The sequence below is a fragment of the Scomber japonicus genome, chromosome 5 (genome assembly GCF_027409825.1).
Source record: "Scomber japonicus isolate fScoJap1 chromosome 5, fScoJap1.pri, whole genome shotgun sequence".
Taxonomy (NCBI): domain Eukaryota; kingdom Metazoa; phylum Chordata; class Actinopteri; order Scombriformes; family Scombridae; genus Scomber; species Scomber japonicus.
This window is the reverse complement of record NC_070582.1, coordinates 12,717,680-12,732,482: the sequence shown is the minus strand read 5'-3', so window position 1 is coordinate 12,732,482 and position 14,803 is coordinate 12,717,680. Positions and strand designations below refer to the sequence as shown.

The 14,803-nt window shown below is 39.6% G+C and overlaps 1 protein-coding gene across 4 annotated transcripts in view; it reads right to left on the bottom strand.

Moving 5' to 3' along the window:
• Window positions 1-14,199, bottom strand: part of LOC128358355 (pleckstrin homology domain-containing family A member 5-like) — an 83,919-nt gene extending 69,720 nt beyond the window's left edge. The window contains exons 1-4 of one of the 4 annotated variants that reach the window (XM_053318600.1): window positions 14,077-14,199; window positions 11,389-11,610; window positions 11,206-11,282; window positions 9,136-9,193 (exon numbers count right to left, since the gene is read on the bottom strand). In XM_053318600.1, coding sequence (XP_053174575.1) covers window positions 9,136-9,193; window positions 11,206-11,282; window positions 11,389-11,480 — 227 coding nt within the window. In that variant the 5' untranslated portion in view covers window positions 11,481-11,610; window positions 14,077-14,199. Of the gene's footprint in view, window positions 1-9,135; window positions 9,194-11,205; window positions 11,283-11,388; window positions 11,611-14,076 lie in introns of those variants that run through there. The other 3 variants (XM_053318597.1, XM_053318596.1, XM_053318598.1) reach the window with 3 other exon arrangements.
• Between the last annotated feature and the right edge of the window lie 604 nt (window positions 14,200-14,803).

The window sequence follows — 14,803 nt, the reverse complement described above, 5'->3', positions numbered from 1 at the left end:
ACACACGATGTTAATATACCATGAGCACTGATTTATAGCATGTAACTCTTAACTGAAACTATGTTTGAGACAAATACTTTCTATACCCATTGTATAAAAAGAACTGACCCATTAATAGAAAAGTGAGAATTGTGAAGTGACTCTTGCCTGCAGCTGCAATCATGCTTAGGAGGCAGGAAGCACTTAATCACAGTGAGATTGAAGCAAACACTTGTGACTTTCTCTTGACTAGAGAGCACTTGATTTGATGCACCAGAGCAGGCACTTTAAATGTAAAGCCAATAACTCACCTGGGTAGTTTAATCAGACTAAATGTGGAGGCCAAATTGTGATCAATTATCAATGATTCAATCACAGCCCCCTCTGGACACTGAATCATACACTCTCACTACTTCAGGGTTTTTCAGGGTTATATAATCAGGTCTGATCAAGCTTTGCTCACAGATTGAAACTTGGATTCTTCCTTAGAGAGAAGGGAGAATCTTTCTATGTCTGCCGCTGAGCGTTACGGAGGGTTCGCAGGGATTCCCGCCATTGTTACCCCCCCCGATTCAGACCTCAACCCTCAACTCTGTCTAGATTCCAGGTAAAGCGACGGTACAAAGCTGCTGCCAAACCAGCACGGACAGAGATGAGAGTCAGTATGAGCTCATCCCTCAGACTGTCCCCTAGCACTGGTGGGGGATTTTTATTCACTTAAGCTGAAGTCACTCACGAAAATGAAAACAAATCCCCTATGCTTGAAGTCTGTGACATGCTAATCCATTCTTCAGATCTCTGATAAGATGCCTCATTTCACTGATGCCCTCAAGAGTCAGCGTCTGAAGTCTGTTACTGCAGAGATGAAACTTAGAAAGAGATAAGGCGAGAACAGAAACACGGGTATGGACAAATGAAAGGCATCATTCCACTGTCATTTACTGCCATTTATTCTGGAAATCATTTTGTATTATTAAATGCTACCTTGTTTTAGGATGTAACTGTCCACATGCTATATAATGACAGTGTATTTTGAGAGGGAATGTGTTTTGAACTTCAGTATCTGGAAAGGCATGTGACTGTAGGTAATATGGCAAACTATTTGATTCTACACTATGTTGATTTAGTACTTTAAAGTGGCTATAATTAACATTTTTAAGAAAACAAATGATCTATGTGTAAGAATTACCACTTGACTCTGCTGTTGCCCTCAGCTCTACGGCTCCAGCACTTTAGCCTCTTGCATTGGTTTTGGTTTCGGAGTGAACACTGGAATACAGCCACCATGGACATAAGTGAACAAATAAATACTATTGTTGAAGTCATATAAAATAAAATGCTCTCTTATCAGTATGTTGGTCTTTTCCCTGAAGATCCTGAAATCCCAAAAGACAAGTATTGCCACTGTCTGAATGATTACTCACAGATTTATTGGAAAAGCATATCTGAACAGTCATCAATCAAAGTAAATATTAGGTTAAAAAGGTTAAGATAAGAATGGCATCACTTACTGTATGTGTAATACTATTTTGTGTTTCTATAGCAATACAAGCATTCATGACAGTCCAGTTAAGCAATAAAAGATGCTGATTTTGGAGGGATATCTCTGACAGGATCATCTTTTGATTCAAACTTGTGTGTTTTCTAAACAAAAGCCTTTATATGTGAGTCATAATAATACACACGAGTCACAGGGAATAAAAAGCGTCTGAGACATTTTTACTACATTAGTCATTATGACACGCAAAACCAAGTACAGGTTTTGGAGAAGAACGGTAGAGCTCCAGTATCAGAAAAGAAGATTTCATTATTTTGTTTTGATTGATAATTATCACCACTGAATATGAATCCACGTGACAACACAACACTCAAGTTACTTTTAAATGTGTAGTCAGCTATGTTGGCCTTCAAAGCACAAGAAGAGGAGTAAAGAGACTAAAACCTAGTATATGGCTAGATATGATATGTATGGTATATGGCTGGGCTGTGTATGTGGCCAATTAGTTGCAGGAGTAGTCAGTGGTAATAACGTGAATTCCTGGATATTAAATGTTCATCTGGAGGCTGTTATAAATTAATTAATTATAAGTTTTTTATGTATTTTAATTCTGTTGTTCATCGAGTGTGATGCGATAACACCAAAAGACATTTTTTCAAAAGTTTGCATCCTGGTATTTCATTCAGTAATAAAATCCAAACGAGCAGCGGAGCGTCTCTCCTGCCGGCTGCTGACAGCACTGCCAGCTAGAGAGTGGATCACAGCGGCGGCAGAGGAGGAGAAGGTAGAGACGCTGGTATGTGTCTGTTTAAACATGACTTCAGTTGACTTCTCTACATTTAATACTGGAGCTGAGAGCAGGAAACAGTGTCGCTCTGTGTCGCAGTGTCGCCTGTTTCCTTCACAGTTTATGTAGGTCATTTACAGACAAACCCTAAAAGTTTTGCAGCCTGTCATTGTTGTCATGAATATCCAGGGGGGGGTAATGTCAGTAAATTCAAGTGAAATAGACTACTCGCTTATCCCTTGCTAATGCGCAGCTGCCAATAGGGAAACTCCAACAGTCAGCTAGCCAACCAATGGTGTAACTTCATTACTCACTCACAGAAAGCCACATCTGTATGCCTGACCCTGCTGTTTCAGTCCAGGCAAAAAAGAGCCAACAGCTAAATAGAAATCCACTACAGAGATTTTTGTCATAATTGGCCAGATTTCAATTGACATGCTTTCTTCTGTTCTGAGTGATTAATTATGCAGCAGCAGAAGTGAACAGCCTGATGAAAGTGGTGGTTGCAGAGTAGGCTAGTACAATATTTATATTTTATGTTGCACTTTATACTGATGAGAACTCACAAGCAGAAAATTGCCCTCAAAGGACACCACTGTGACAGGACACGAAATTCACAGTTATGTACCTTCTTGGTTTTGGGGTTCGGTACATTTTTGGTACAGCAGGGAAAAAAGGAAGGTAGGAAATAACATTTTGGAGTTTCATTTTTAAAAATGTTAAGATCCAGCCATGGCTCAGCGACCCAAACTATTACTGAAACAGTTAAGTTGTGCTGCAGTGGAAAAGGGAAACAATCTTTCTGTTTCTGGTAAGGAGTCAGGACATCTGCTGACAGCTGTTTTATGCTGATTTATGGTCTGGACTGTATGTAAAGTAGTTGAAATGAGCTCCACCTCCAGCAGCTACAACAGTAACATGTTGAGGGGAAGTGATGGCCTAAAGGTTAGAGAAGCGAGTTTGTGCCAATCCAATCCTCAGACTGATAGAATAAATATGGGTGGGAAAATTGAAGAAGCCACTGAGGTGCCCTTGAGCAACGTTCCCTAACTCCAACTTCTGCAGTGGAGTTGCTCAGTGGCCGGCAGATCAGATGGTTGTACTTGGGCAGCTTCTTGGTATGAATATTTTAACTGTGTGAATGTGATCTGGGCCTTCCTGAAAAAGAGAGCTCTCAGAGAAACTCCCCTGAATAAATAAAGGTTTAAAAGAACATGTGACTTAATAAAGGTTTCTTCAATATTTATAACCTAATGATGTCATATTTAACAGTATATCAGTCAGAGGGACTAAACCACATCATTTAATTTCATACTTTTTAACCACATGTTTCTGTTTGTTTCTGTTTTTATCGTTGCTGAGCGGCCTTAGGTGGAGTGAAAAGAGAGAAAGGTGGAGGATGGGGAAATGCGGTATCGTTTCTCTATGGAGATAACGGAGCATATTTTAGTAACAACTTTACTCATTCAGTTATAAGGGTCTCTCATTTGTCATTTTGACAGCAGCGACACTACACAGTAACTAAGGTAACCGGCTAGCATACCTATAAGCATACCACAGCGAAGTGGCAAACTGCCAGAAGGTGTCAGGTGGAACTCAGGCTCTATAATTATTGTTCCACACTTAGGAGGAAGTGGATCATTTAACTATTTTGACAGTAATTTTTTGGGTCACGGAGCATTTTCTTCATAGGACTGTATAAAAATCATAACATCCATACCATGCTGGTTGTGGACAAAAGGACACTGACAAAATGACATCAAATGAAACATTAAAAAATAGCATACAATCAAACTAGACTGGCCTACAGCACTGTGAGGGTCCACTTTCAGAGCCTTCTACTGTATTATTTATTTATAAGCTTTCAAAACAACATGGCACTTACTGTACCTCATTCTGTAATCTACAGCAATTAACCCACGACTCCAACAGTTCGTTTTTTCCCCTCCTTTCCAAGACAGAATAAATGAGACAAGAATAGAGAACAAAGACAGGGAGCTGGCAGGAGTTCTGCACCTGTCTTTTCATTCACATAATTGCTGTAAACACTTCCTGCATACACGAGAAACCCAACTCATAATTAAGGTCATCACTCTCCTACCGTAATATTAGGCACTTTGCACCAGCCAAACTGAGTGCACCCCATTTATCCCGATGAATATTTCTGAGGGGTTTTCACAGGTCAAGAACCTCATTAGCAGACTTTGACAAACATTTTGACTAATGGTCGGTTAAACTGCCAATATTATGTCCTCGGTGTTGCACAATATGATTCAGAGATTAAAATACAGGATTATGTAGCACAGAGATAAAACTGGAAAACACAAATCTTCCAGATGGTAGTGCCTCATCAAACACTGTTTACGGCACAAACAAAAACTAAATAAACACATCATTTTCTGGGTGGCTGTTCATTAGTAGAGCCATACACAGAGAATATGTCATGAAAATCAAATGTCCAATCACTTATATATATATACACTCTATAGTATACTACACAGAGCCCATGTTGCCTGCAGTATTCTGCCAGAGCAAAACATCCCATGTCTCCCAGCTCCCAACTGTCCATTAAGGGCACAAAGAAGAAGTTAAAGGTCCTTGTGTAGTTTTTGACCTCCAGTAGCACTGTGGGCCAGTTTTACTTTATGAGTTGTTCACAGATTTGTCTCGTGTACACGTATGAGGACAAACATCAATGACACTTACACAGTCCTGTCCATAGTTTCACACTATTCCACTGATTGACAGGCGGTGGTAATAATACACCAAGCTACAAAACACAACACCAGCGAAGGCAGTGAAGAAGAAACCTGCTAGCTAGAAACGTGGATATTAAAAATGCTGGTTTTAAAAAGGTGAAACGAAAGTATCTGTGACTCTGCTTGTGTGGATTATTGGCTCAGCTCTTGCAGGACCGCCGCAAAAACAGCAAAATACGAGGATGGAGTTGTGTATTTTCTGATTTATTGCCAGGTTCAGCAGCTGAGACGGGGCTAAATGCCATTGGCTTAAAAAACATGAATGCATTAGGACTAATGGGTGGGTGCTATTGACCTGTTCCTCTGTCCTCAATGAGCCACAGCAGATGGGAAGACACAGAGATAGTGCAATGTGTCTTAATGTGTTCTGTTAGTAGTATATGGACATATTTGCACTAAACATAAAGCACAACTCTGGCTAACATGTATTAGATTTTCAGGTATTTGGTCATAAAAGTCAAGTCAAAATGCACAATGCACCAACTTCAGTTATACAGGTACATGTCTGCCTGGGAATGAAATTAAGAAGCTAATAGTTGGCAGATTTACACCTCCTCATGATCTCATTCTCTGTTAGTAGGGGAGCAAGCACTGGCCAGTTGACACACAGTTCCCCCAAAACTGAAATGAGCCAACAAGCCAGAAACTCAAAGGAGATCAAGTCTGCTCAGGCTGAAGAGAGCAGAAAGCCATGACTGATTCAATTAGCATCTGCACTGACCTTCACCCATTCATAAACTCACAGTACCAAAAATAATAATCAAATCCAGGGGATGGGCCATGCCTCTAGTCCACAGTATCACACCAGCAACCTGCACCCATCCTCCCCACCCTTCCCCACCCTTCCCTACCCTCCCCTGACACATGCCTTCAGAGGACAGTCTACGTCAGCACAATCTGCTCCTTGATTCTCACACTGTGTAACCCACTGCTTACAGCCAAGCCACACAGCCAGCATGTGAATGGGCCAGATCTTTTCGCACGCTCAAAAAAAGAAAAAGAAAAAAAACCTTTAGTCACAGAAAAGAATTAATGATCCAGTCTGAAAACAAACGAGCTGAGTGTCTGATTTTGGCTTTCAAAAATCTGCACAAAAAAAAGCAGAAAAAGCAAAAAAAAATATAACCATAAATGCACTTGAATGATAAAGTAATGATAACCTACTGTAAAATATAAGACGTAGACTTATCCAACTGTCATCAGGCAAATGGTTTTGGACAGTTTTCAGAGGCTTTTATTGGCTGTCTTTCATAAAGACTTGAAATGTCCCAAGCACTGTCCAAAACATTCATCACATAAACCTGTCAACAAATCTCTATGTCAAAGCAATGAGTCACGATGGAATTAACAGCCATGAATTTATACTACCCCAATTACTCAAGCTTAAGTACATCTAAGATATAGCTTCAGCACTACAGGCTTATACATTGATGTTGTGCCTTAGCTCCAACAGCCAGCTTTATGACGGTGGCAGACTGTTAAATATTTCTGACCACATAACCAGAATCCTAAACGCTCCTGTGAAATTAAAAACAACAAAGCCAAATCTCTTGGCTCAGTCCCTGTAGACAGTAAATGTGTCTCACTAAAAAGAGTCCTGGGTCACATCTGGGCTAATTATCTGCATTTTACCCACAAAATCTACCTTAGCTTGCTTTCAATTTAAACAGTATAGTCAACCTCATTAACAGGCATACGCTATGTCTTATGCTTGCTAAGAGTTTTTCTGTAGGCTCACTAGAAAATGAACTGTGATATGTAAGACGTACTAATATGCTGACTCAGGTCCTTTAATGTAGGGCTAAAAAAAGAAAAAGAAAAATGACGGACATGATGGTCATGTAACAGGGATGGTACCGGTTCCTCAGTGGTCTGTACTGAAATATTGATAACAAACAGTGCTGCTATCAGTCTGTATTTAACTGTCCCCTAATGATGACAACGCTGCCAGTGTCAGGCCATAACGTTTGAAGTTGCGTAACTGTGTGTTTACATTTTATGATCTCCAGCCATGGCTGACAGGGGAGAACATTTAATCTATTCTTCTTTTTAAATAATAGATTTTTTTAAAAAGCAGCTCTCGAGTAATTAAAAAGAACAAGTAAGAGTATGGATAAAGAACTGGACCGATAAGGACTATCAATAAGAGTAGTAGTAACAATAAAATCTTAACAGTAGCCGTTCCTTGTGGATAACAAATGACAGAAGTCTGCACTTTGCTTTAACAGCCCAGAGGGTCAGTCTGTCAGTCTTGCACCAGTGAAGAGTGACAGAGGGGAATGACCAAATAAAGACAGGTGGATTACGAGAGAAAGGATATAATGGGGTTAATCTGTAGAGGAGCAGTGTGTGTGTGTGTGTGTGTGTGTGTGTGTGTGTGTGTCTGTGTGATTGTGGTTTGAGGTGTTACTTTCTTAATTAACAGTATGCTACTTGAATGAACATGGCAATGATCCATCTTATTGCTCTGGCTGCTCCAGTTTGAAATTATTTTTACAATGCACAAACTGGTCTGTATGAGATACCACACTGCTGGATTACCTGTATGAGTGTGGATATCTATAATATTGCTGGTCAGATTTAGGTGATTTGATACATTTTGCATGTGTTTCAGCATTTTCAATCACTACAAAAGGGCTATCACAGACCAGCACTCGGACTGTTGGTAAAAGATGACTACGGCAGACGTGACATATTTGAAATGTATGCAATGATACAAAATGCCGTGTCAGCAACTGGGCTAATATAGTTATAAATAGATCATGTAGATAATGTATTTATAATCCAGAGAGAAAGATACAGTTTTGAAATAATTCATTGATGCAGCCCGTTAATCAAAGCCTAGTGAACACTACAATATGTTTGGACTGTACGACTAATGCAAGTGGTCCTCTAGTCTGTTGCTGTGAGAAACTATAGTGATAGATGCTGGAATAAAAAATGCATGTCTTTGAGTTGGACTGCCTGGCAATCTGCCACATGAAGCTTCTCAAATTCATGAGGAAGTCAAAGAAAGAAAGAAAGGGGATTCAGCAAGGATATTAAGGCATAATATCCTAAATTCCTAGCCTGTATATTATCTTCAATCATACTCCCGAGGCATTGCTGTGTTGTGGTGGAGAAATCCACCTTCAGTTTAAAAAATATTTATACCTGCTGTGTGAGAAGGAGTATGTCATTAGGAGATGCAACATAACAAAATATTTCAAATCTTTTCTCCTCAGATTTAGCAGCAACGGATGATGAATCAGAGCAGGCTGAATGACAGCCCTTGTGATGTCTTTTGATTAGTCACATATATCAGACTACCAAGGGGGCGAGATTGGAAAATGTGAAATATACTGTAGTTCAAAGACTATGTACAACAGCCAACTACTAATGTAATTCATGTATATCCTGATCTCCTAACAGAGAGGTGCAAAAACTGAGGAAATCATAGTTGTTTAGATGGACGTGGAGGATATATCACATTTTCTACTGCCCACACAGACACAACAAATGAGCACCCCCCAAACAAAATCAGTGTAAGGGGGACTTTAAATACAACATCTTCCTATATAATCTTCCTAATTCCTATAATACCATAGATTGGCATTAACCTCAAACATATTTTCCAGCATCATCTCAAACTGTGAGCAGATCATATAAACCCATACAGTGAGGATAACTGTCACAAAAAGAGAACACATTATACTCGGGCTCAACTCTCCAAGCAGGCTCAAGCTTTGAGCAGTCTGAATACATGAAAACAGCTCACGAGGAGACAGCAACCACACTTTACCCATGTCTGTCATATATTTGCACAAGGTTGCTGTGTAATCATTAACTTTGTGATAGGCCCGTTACACAAAAACAGGGAGTAAAGGTTCCAAACTCACAGCCGTGAAGCATTTATCTCTATTACAACAGCATGTGTTCAGGACTAGCACGAGGCATTTGAACGAGGGGATAAAACTGGAAATAAATTGTTGTCGATAATGAAGTCAAGCTCCAATTATGGTGACATGCAAAGAGGAAGAGGTTTGAATTTAATATGGCACGTTTAAATATGGTATGCCAGTTCTGAAGTTATGATGGGCGTGTGCCTTGTGGCGGCATGGTGTTAAACTCACTTGATAAAGCACCGCGCTCCTTCGAAAGTATATCCTTCTTCCCATCCAGTGGGGAGGTCTGTGAAAGAAGGAAAAAACATGTCAACACAAACTCGTGGAGCACGCAGATGTTGCAACAGTTTACTAGAGCTAGGAGCACTATGTCTTCCCAGCTGTCACTTCCAATACGAGATACATAACTACATAAACTAGTTGATTGCTTGTTGAAAAGAAAATCAGTTCTCTGTGTTATGGACTGTTGATTGAACGAATGACGCTATTTGAAGACTTTACTCCAAAGGCAAGAACTGAAGTTTATTTTTATTGAAGACTAATCTGTCAGATATTTTGCTCGGTTAATCATTTGATCTATAAAATGTTAGAAAATAGTCAAAAAACACTCATCACACATTCCTAAAGCCCAAGAGCTGTAGAAAAAGTATTCAGATCCTTAACTTAAGTAAAAGTACCAAAACAGCAATGTACAAATAATTCATTAAAAGTCCTGCCTGAAAACCTTACTTAAGTAAAAGTACATAAGTAGTAACGCAATAATTTTAGTATTAAAGTAAAAGTACACGTCATCCCTCTGACTGACATATATATAGGACATAATTAGATTATTAATAATGAAGCATCAGTGTTAGAGCAGCATGTTATGGTTGTAGATGCTGGAGATGGCGCCAGTTTCAACTACTTTACATACAGTTTAATAGTTTAATCCAGTGGTTCCCATCCTAGGGGTTTGGCTCCTTCAAAGGGTCACCAAATAAATCTGAGGGGTCGTGAGATGATTAGAGGGGGCGGAAAGAAGAAAAAACAAAGTTGTGATAAACAAATCTGGGTAAATATTTTAGATAGTGATGAAATAATCACTATTTTATGGAGCTGTTAACAACTCATAGACATCTCAAATGTGACTTCAACTACACACTGATGTTTGTAAGAAGTCAAAACCCAAAAAGTTGCAGCGCTGGTTTCATCTTTAACAATATGTTGTATTTTAAAAGCATCTTGTATTATCCATTGTGTCAAAACTTCATCTGAAATGTAACTAACGCTGTCAAATAAATGTAGTGGAATGGAAAATAATACATTTCTCCCCTGAAATGTAGTGAAGTGTAAGTATTAAGTAGCATAACATGGAAATACTCAAGTAAGGTATTACCTCAAAATTGTGAGTAAATGTACAGTTACTTTTAATTCAGTTGGATTTGGCATTTTAATTTGCTAGCTAATTTTCTGTCACTCTACTTACTGTAACTATTACTCATCTAATAATTTCAGTTCTTCTCAATTTGGACTTCTGAGGGTATTTTTCACTCATTTTGACTTAAACAATCATCAAGAATCTATAAAATAATCTGCAAATTACTCTACAATAAAAAATAATGGCATTCACAGCCCATTTGACATTATTAGGAAAGCTTTGCAGACACTTGCATGATGACGTCACTTGAATAAAACATGATAAGGAGCTAATTTTACAACACACCGTTTTTGAGATTAGTAACTGGTTTTAGCTAGGTTGATAAAGAGGAAGATCATTTTGTGGATTTCCAGCTAACCCTTCCTTGTTATTTACCTGTCAAACTGGAGTTCACTGGTCTCTGGTCAACTAAACACATGTGAGCAGTTATATAGTCAACAATAAACCTGAAGTTAATTCAAAGTAAGCCATAAAAAATCATTTAAATTATGGCGGCTGATCGTTAAAAGTCATCGTCGTCGTCGTCGTTGTCTGACAAGTTGACTAGTAGCTAACATCCACTCTCACTTCGTCCAACTTCACTGACAAAAAAAAAGGTTTGACACGAGGAAGTGTCACGATCCCGGGCAGAGGTGGGCACGAGAGGGCTCACTTTTCACAGCACGAGCGCAGAGAAGCCCACTCATGCATTAAGAAACACGGTGTGGATGTCACAGCCTCTCTGCCACTGTGGGAACTATCTGCTTTTTTTTTTTTTGAGTGGTGGTGGTGGTAGTGGTAGTGGTAGGGGGACAGGCTCAAGCACCGACAACACATGACGGCAGACATGACAGAGGTTAAAGATGAGAGAGAAACTTGCCTGCTGCTGAGTGACACCTTACCTGGAGTTTTTCTGTGTCCGGTTATTACCGCCTCGCCACTCACTGGATGCAGCCAGGTTGTACTCTTGGCTTCTTCGCTGTTGAGAGAGGGGATTGCATTCATTATTTACACGGTGACTTTTCCTCGAATCGGAAAATGGGTAGAAATGTCTGGAAACGCTTTCTTTTAAAAAGGGTAATTACTTAACGAAGAAGACGCGTCCATCCCGAGTAACCCCATAACTCCAGGAAGACGGGAGACAAGAAAGCCACTCGGGTTGTAGATCCGCCGCCATGTCTGGCAATACTGTATGACAATCGCGCGGCTCCGCTCTGCTCTCAGCGCGTACACGGAAACCTTGGCAACGGCGGAGAGGAGGGCAGCAGCCCAGGAGGTAGACAGGTACAGTCAGTCAGCTCATCAGTCTGGAAGATAATACATAATGTTAAGATGCAGATATTAAAGTTAGTTTTGTTCCAATGCCCCTTAAAAGTTGTTCTTCACCGTTGTTTGTTATTCTTGTAATTTGTATGGTCCTTTCATTCTGGCTGTGTGTTATTGTTGCCTTTTGCATGGTTTATGAGTGCATGTTGTCCTAAACAAAGAAATCTCTCTCTGTGTGTGTGTGAACAACAATTGGGGGGCAGGGCCGGATCAACCCTATCAAGAGGGCGCCACAGGGCATAATTGATCTACAGGGCCCCTGTAAACCTTTTTCAAAGACATTTGACTTGTAATAGAAGGGAAAGCAGCAGGGGCGGATCTAGGAGCTGACAAGATCCAGGGTTTAGCCCAGAGCACTACCAACTGTTTTGAATGGTTCAATGCGCAGAATTGAATTTTATTTTATTGTATGACTAATGCAAACATTAGTAGTAGTAGTAGTGATTCATTTGAGTCCCTGTTAACAATTTTCCAATAAGAATGCACATAGAAATAAATAGCAATACATAGCAATAAGCAGATGTGGAAGTAACCAATTAAAAGTAATCATGTCACTGTTATTGAGTAGCTGTTTTGTTTATATTCGCATATTCTTCTGTTATTAAGTAAATTATTTATTTGTGCTTTAAAACGATCAATGGATATTGCAAGTTAGAAATCTAAAAGCTGGAAAGCACATGTGCGTAATGTAATCATTTGTGGGGTATAACGTTGACCTTTGTGCTGTGTTTGTTTTTTCATTTAAAAACTTGATGAAGAGTTGAGCAATTTTCACTTCCAGCCACTAGGAGGATGTCTAAGTTTTTGTAATCCACCTCCACCTTGTGTTGAAGTAGAGGCTGACACGGACCGCATTTTTATTCCTGCCCTCGGCTACTTTGACACTGTAGTAAGTTAGCCTGCTAGCTAGCTGACTAGAGGGAACATGATGCAGACGAAGCCACACAAAAATCTAGTGTGGAAAAACTGCTGACTTTAAAAGCATCCATCTGCTGTTACCGTTATTGAGGGAGCCGGACCTAACAGCTCCTCGAAAGCGTGACAAAAGTCGCAGAGGGAAAACTAACATAACGTCTAACATGATTGTAAAGGCTATGCTCAGCGTTGTTTATGACGGGTAGAAAAAAGTCCACGCTGTTATATTTTTAGGGGTCTGTAAACCTGTAAGATTTTTTCTTTCAATTAATGTGTTTTTGTAAAGAAATGAAGGCTGATTATCATTTAAATAAATAAAAGTTTGCACAGTTAAAGTTTGTTGTTTGTTATGAATATTGAAAATTATTTTTGGATTCATTATCTATTCAGACCTTGTGAATATCGGCATGCAGCGAATATTCGATTAGTCGTCTGTTATACTCACCGGTTAGTCGACCATGAAAAAATGGGCTCATGCACATCCCTAGTTACTAAGTGGGCCAGTAATAATTTAGTTTTCAAAATATCAGGACCTTGAGGACGAGGCAGCTAAATATATCTACTGTGACATGTCAGAATCTCTTCAGTGAAAAAGGTGTAGCCTTTTGAACTGACCCCAGATTTGCTGTATGGTAATTTAATTAAACACTCTCATTTATGACTATGCAACAAGCAAGATTGAAATACTAACCAGGAAAAGAAAAACAACCACCGCCAGGGTCCCTGAACAGCAGGAGCTCCAAAGCTTTAGGCTACCAGCATGTCAGTTGAATTTGGTAATTTCATTAACTTCCTTTTTTCAATCTTAATTTGATCCTAATTAAGAACTTCATTATTTTGGTTATATTGTGCTCACATGGCCTAATTAAAAATCTTAACTTCTCCACCACCAAATTAAATAGCATAAAATCAAATAACCATTAACTAATTCAAGGGGGGTCAATAAAGGCCAAATAGCAAATATTGCCTGTGGGCCTGTGACTGATTAATATAGCTGTGACAAAAGCTGTGCCCTGGTGGCCAGGAGGTCTATAACACTGGCCATGGAACAGTAATGTCCCCAATTTGAGTGAGGCCACAGACTTATTTTATGTCTTTCTCTCCACTCATTTCCAATCTACTCTTTACTGTTTATTGTCTAATAAAAAAGTAAATGCCCCCAAAATACTTTGGCTAAATGTGGCACGAATCCTCAATTATGAAGGTCTGAAAAATGGATTTGGACACAAGGGCCTTCTTCAAGACAGGGCCTCAAGGTCAGGTAAGAAAAGTAGGACCCACCTACACCTTGTGCTATTGTGCATATTCCCAAAATACAGTAAACACAGTAAGCCTGGAGCTTTTGGGGGACCTGGGGAAGTTGCCTACTTTCCCAGCTGGTAATCCAGCCTTGCATAACATTTGATGAATAAAGCATGGTGTGCTGGAGAATGATTGTGTGACGTGTTTTTATTTTGACGGCATTGACTGACATACACACAGAGACAGCCAAACACAACACAGGCATGCAAACAAACACTTTTCAACCCCACCTTTAGATTCTTGGTCTCCGCCTTCTGTCATTGTGTTGTGAAACTGCAGCATCAGCTTTTCACACCATACAAAGACAAGTCATCCAACACCCCTGTATCGGCCTGTTTGTTGGCATTGTGTTGTATTGTGTTTTGAATCTGGACACATGGTAGGCTGCTGTTTTTTGAGGGGGCTGGTGGTAGTGGTGGGAAGTGGACACATCTGCCAACTGCCAGGTCATCTAGTTTAGAGAATAACTGTAAAGGGAGAGGAAACAGTTAGGCACCAATGCTTCACCAGTTCAGATGTCAAACACTGAGCCCTTTGTATTCTACTTAGGCAAAATAGCACAGCTCTCTGGTTATATGGCATACAAAAGAGCTGCTTGTTTTCCCCAGGTAGTTAAGACAATGGTCCATGACAAGAATATAACAGTATTTAACAAAGCTGAGCTTTATATGCCATTTTGACTCGCCTCTAATTGATTTGAGATGGAGCAAAGATGCTGTTTTGCATACTACATTGCTAAATACAATATATGTACCAACGTTTTGCCAAATCTTCTCATAGAGCTGGAAAATTCTGACTTTTTGGGAAGTTCATATTCCTTTTTTACTAAAATAGGTATATTACCTTACTCGCCCAAGCTCCATTTTTGTTCACCATTTGATCCCTTCCAGAATATCTATGAATACTGTCCATTTGGGTGGAAATGATTAGATTAGAGCCTGATACCTACCTGTATGT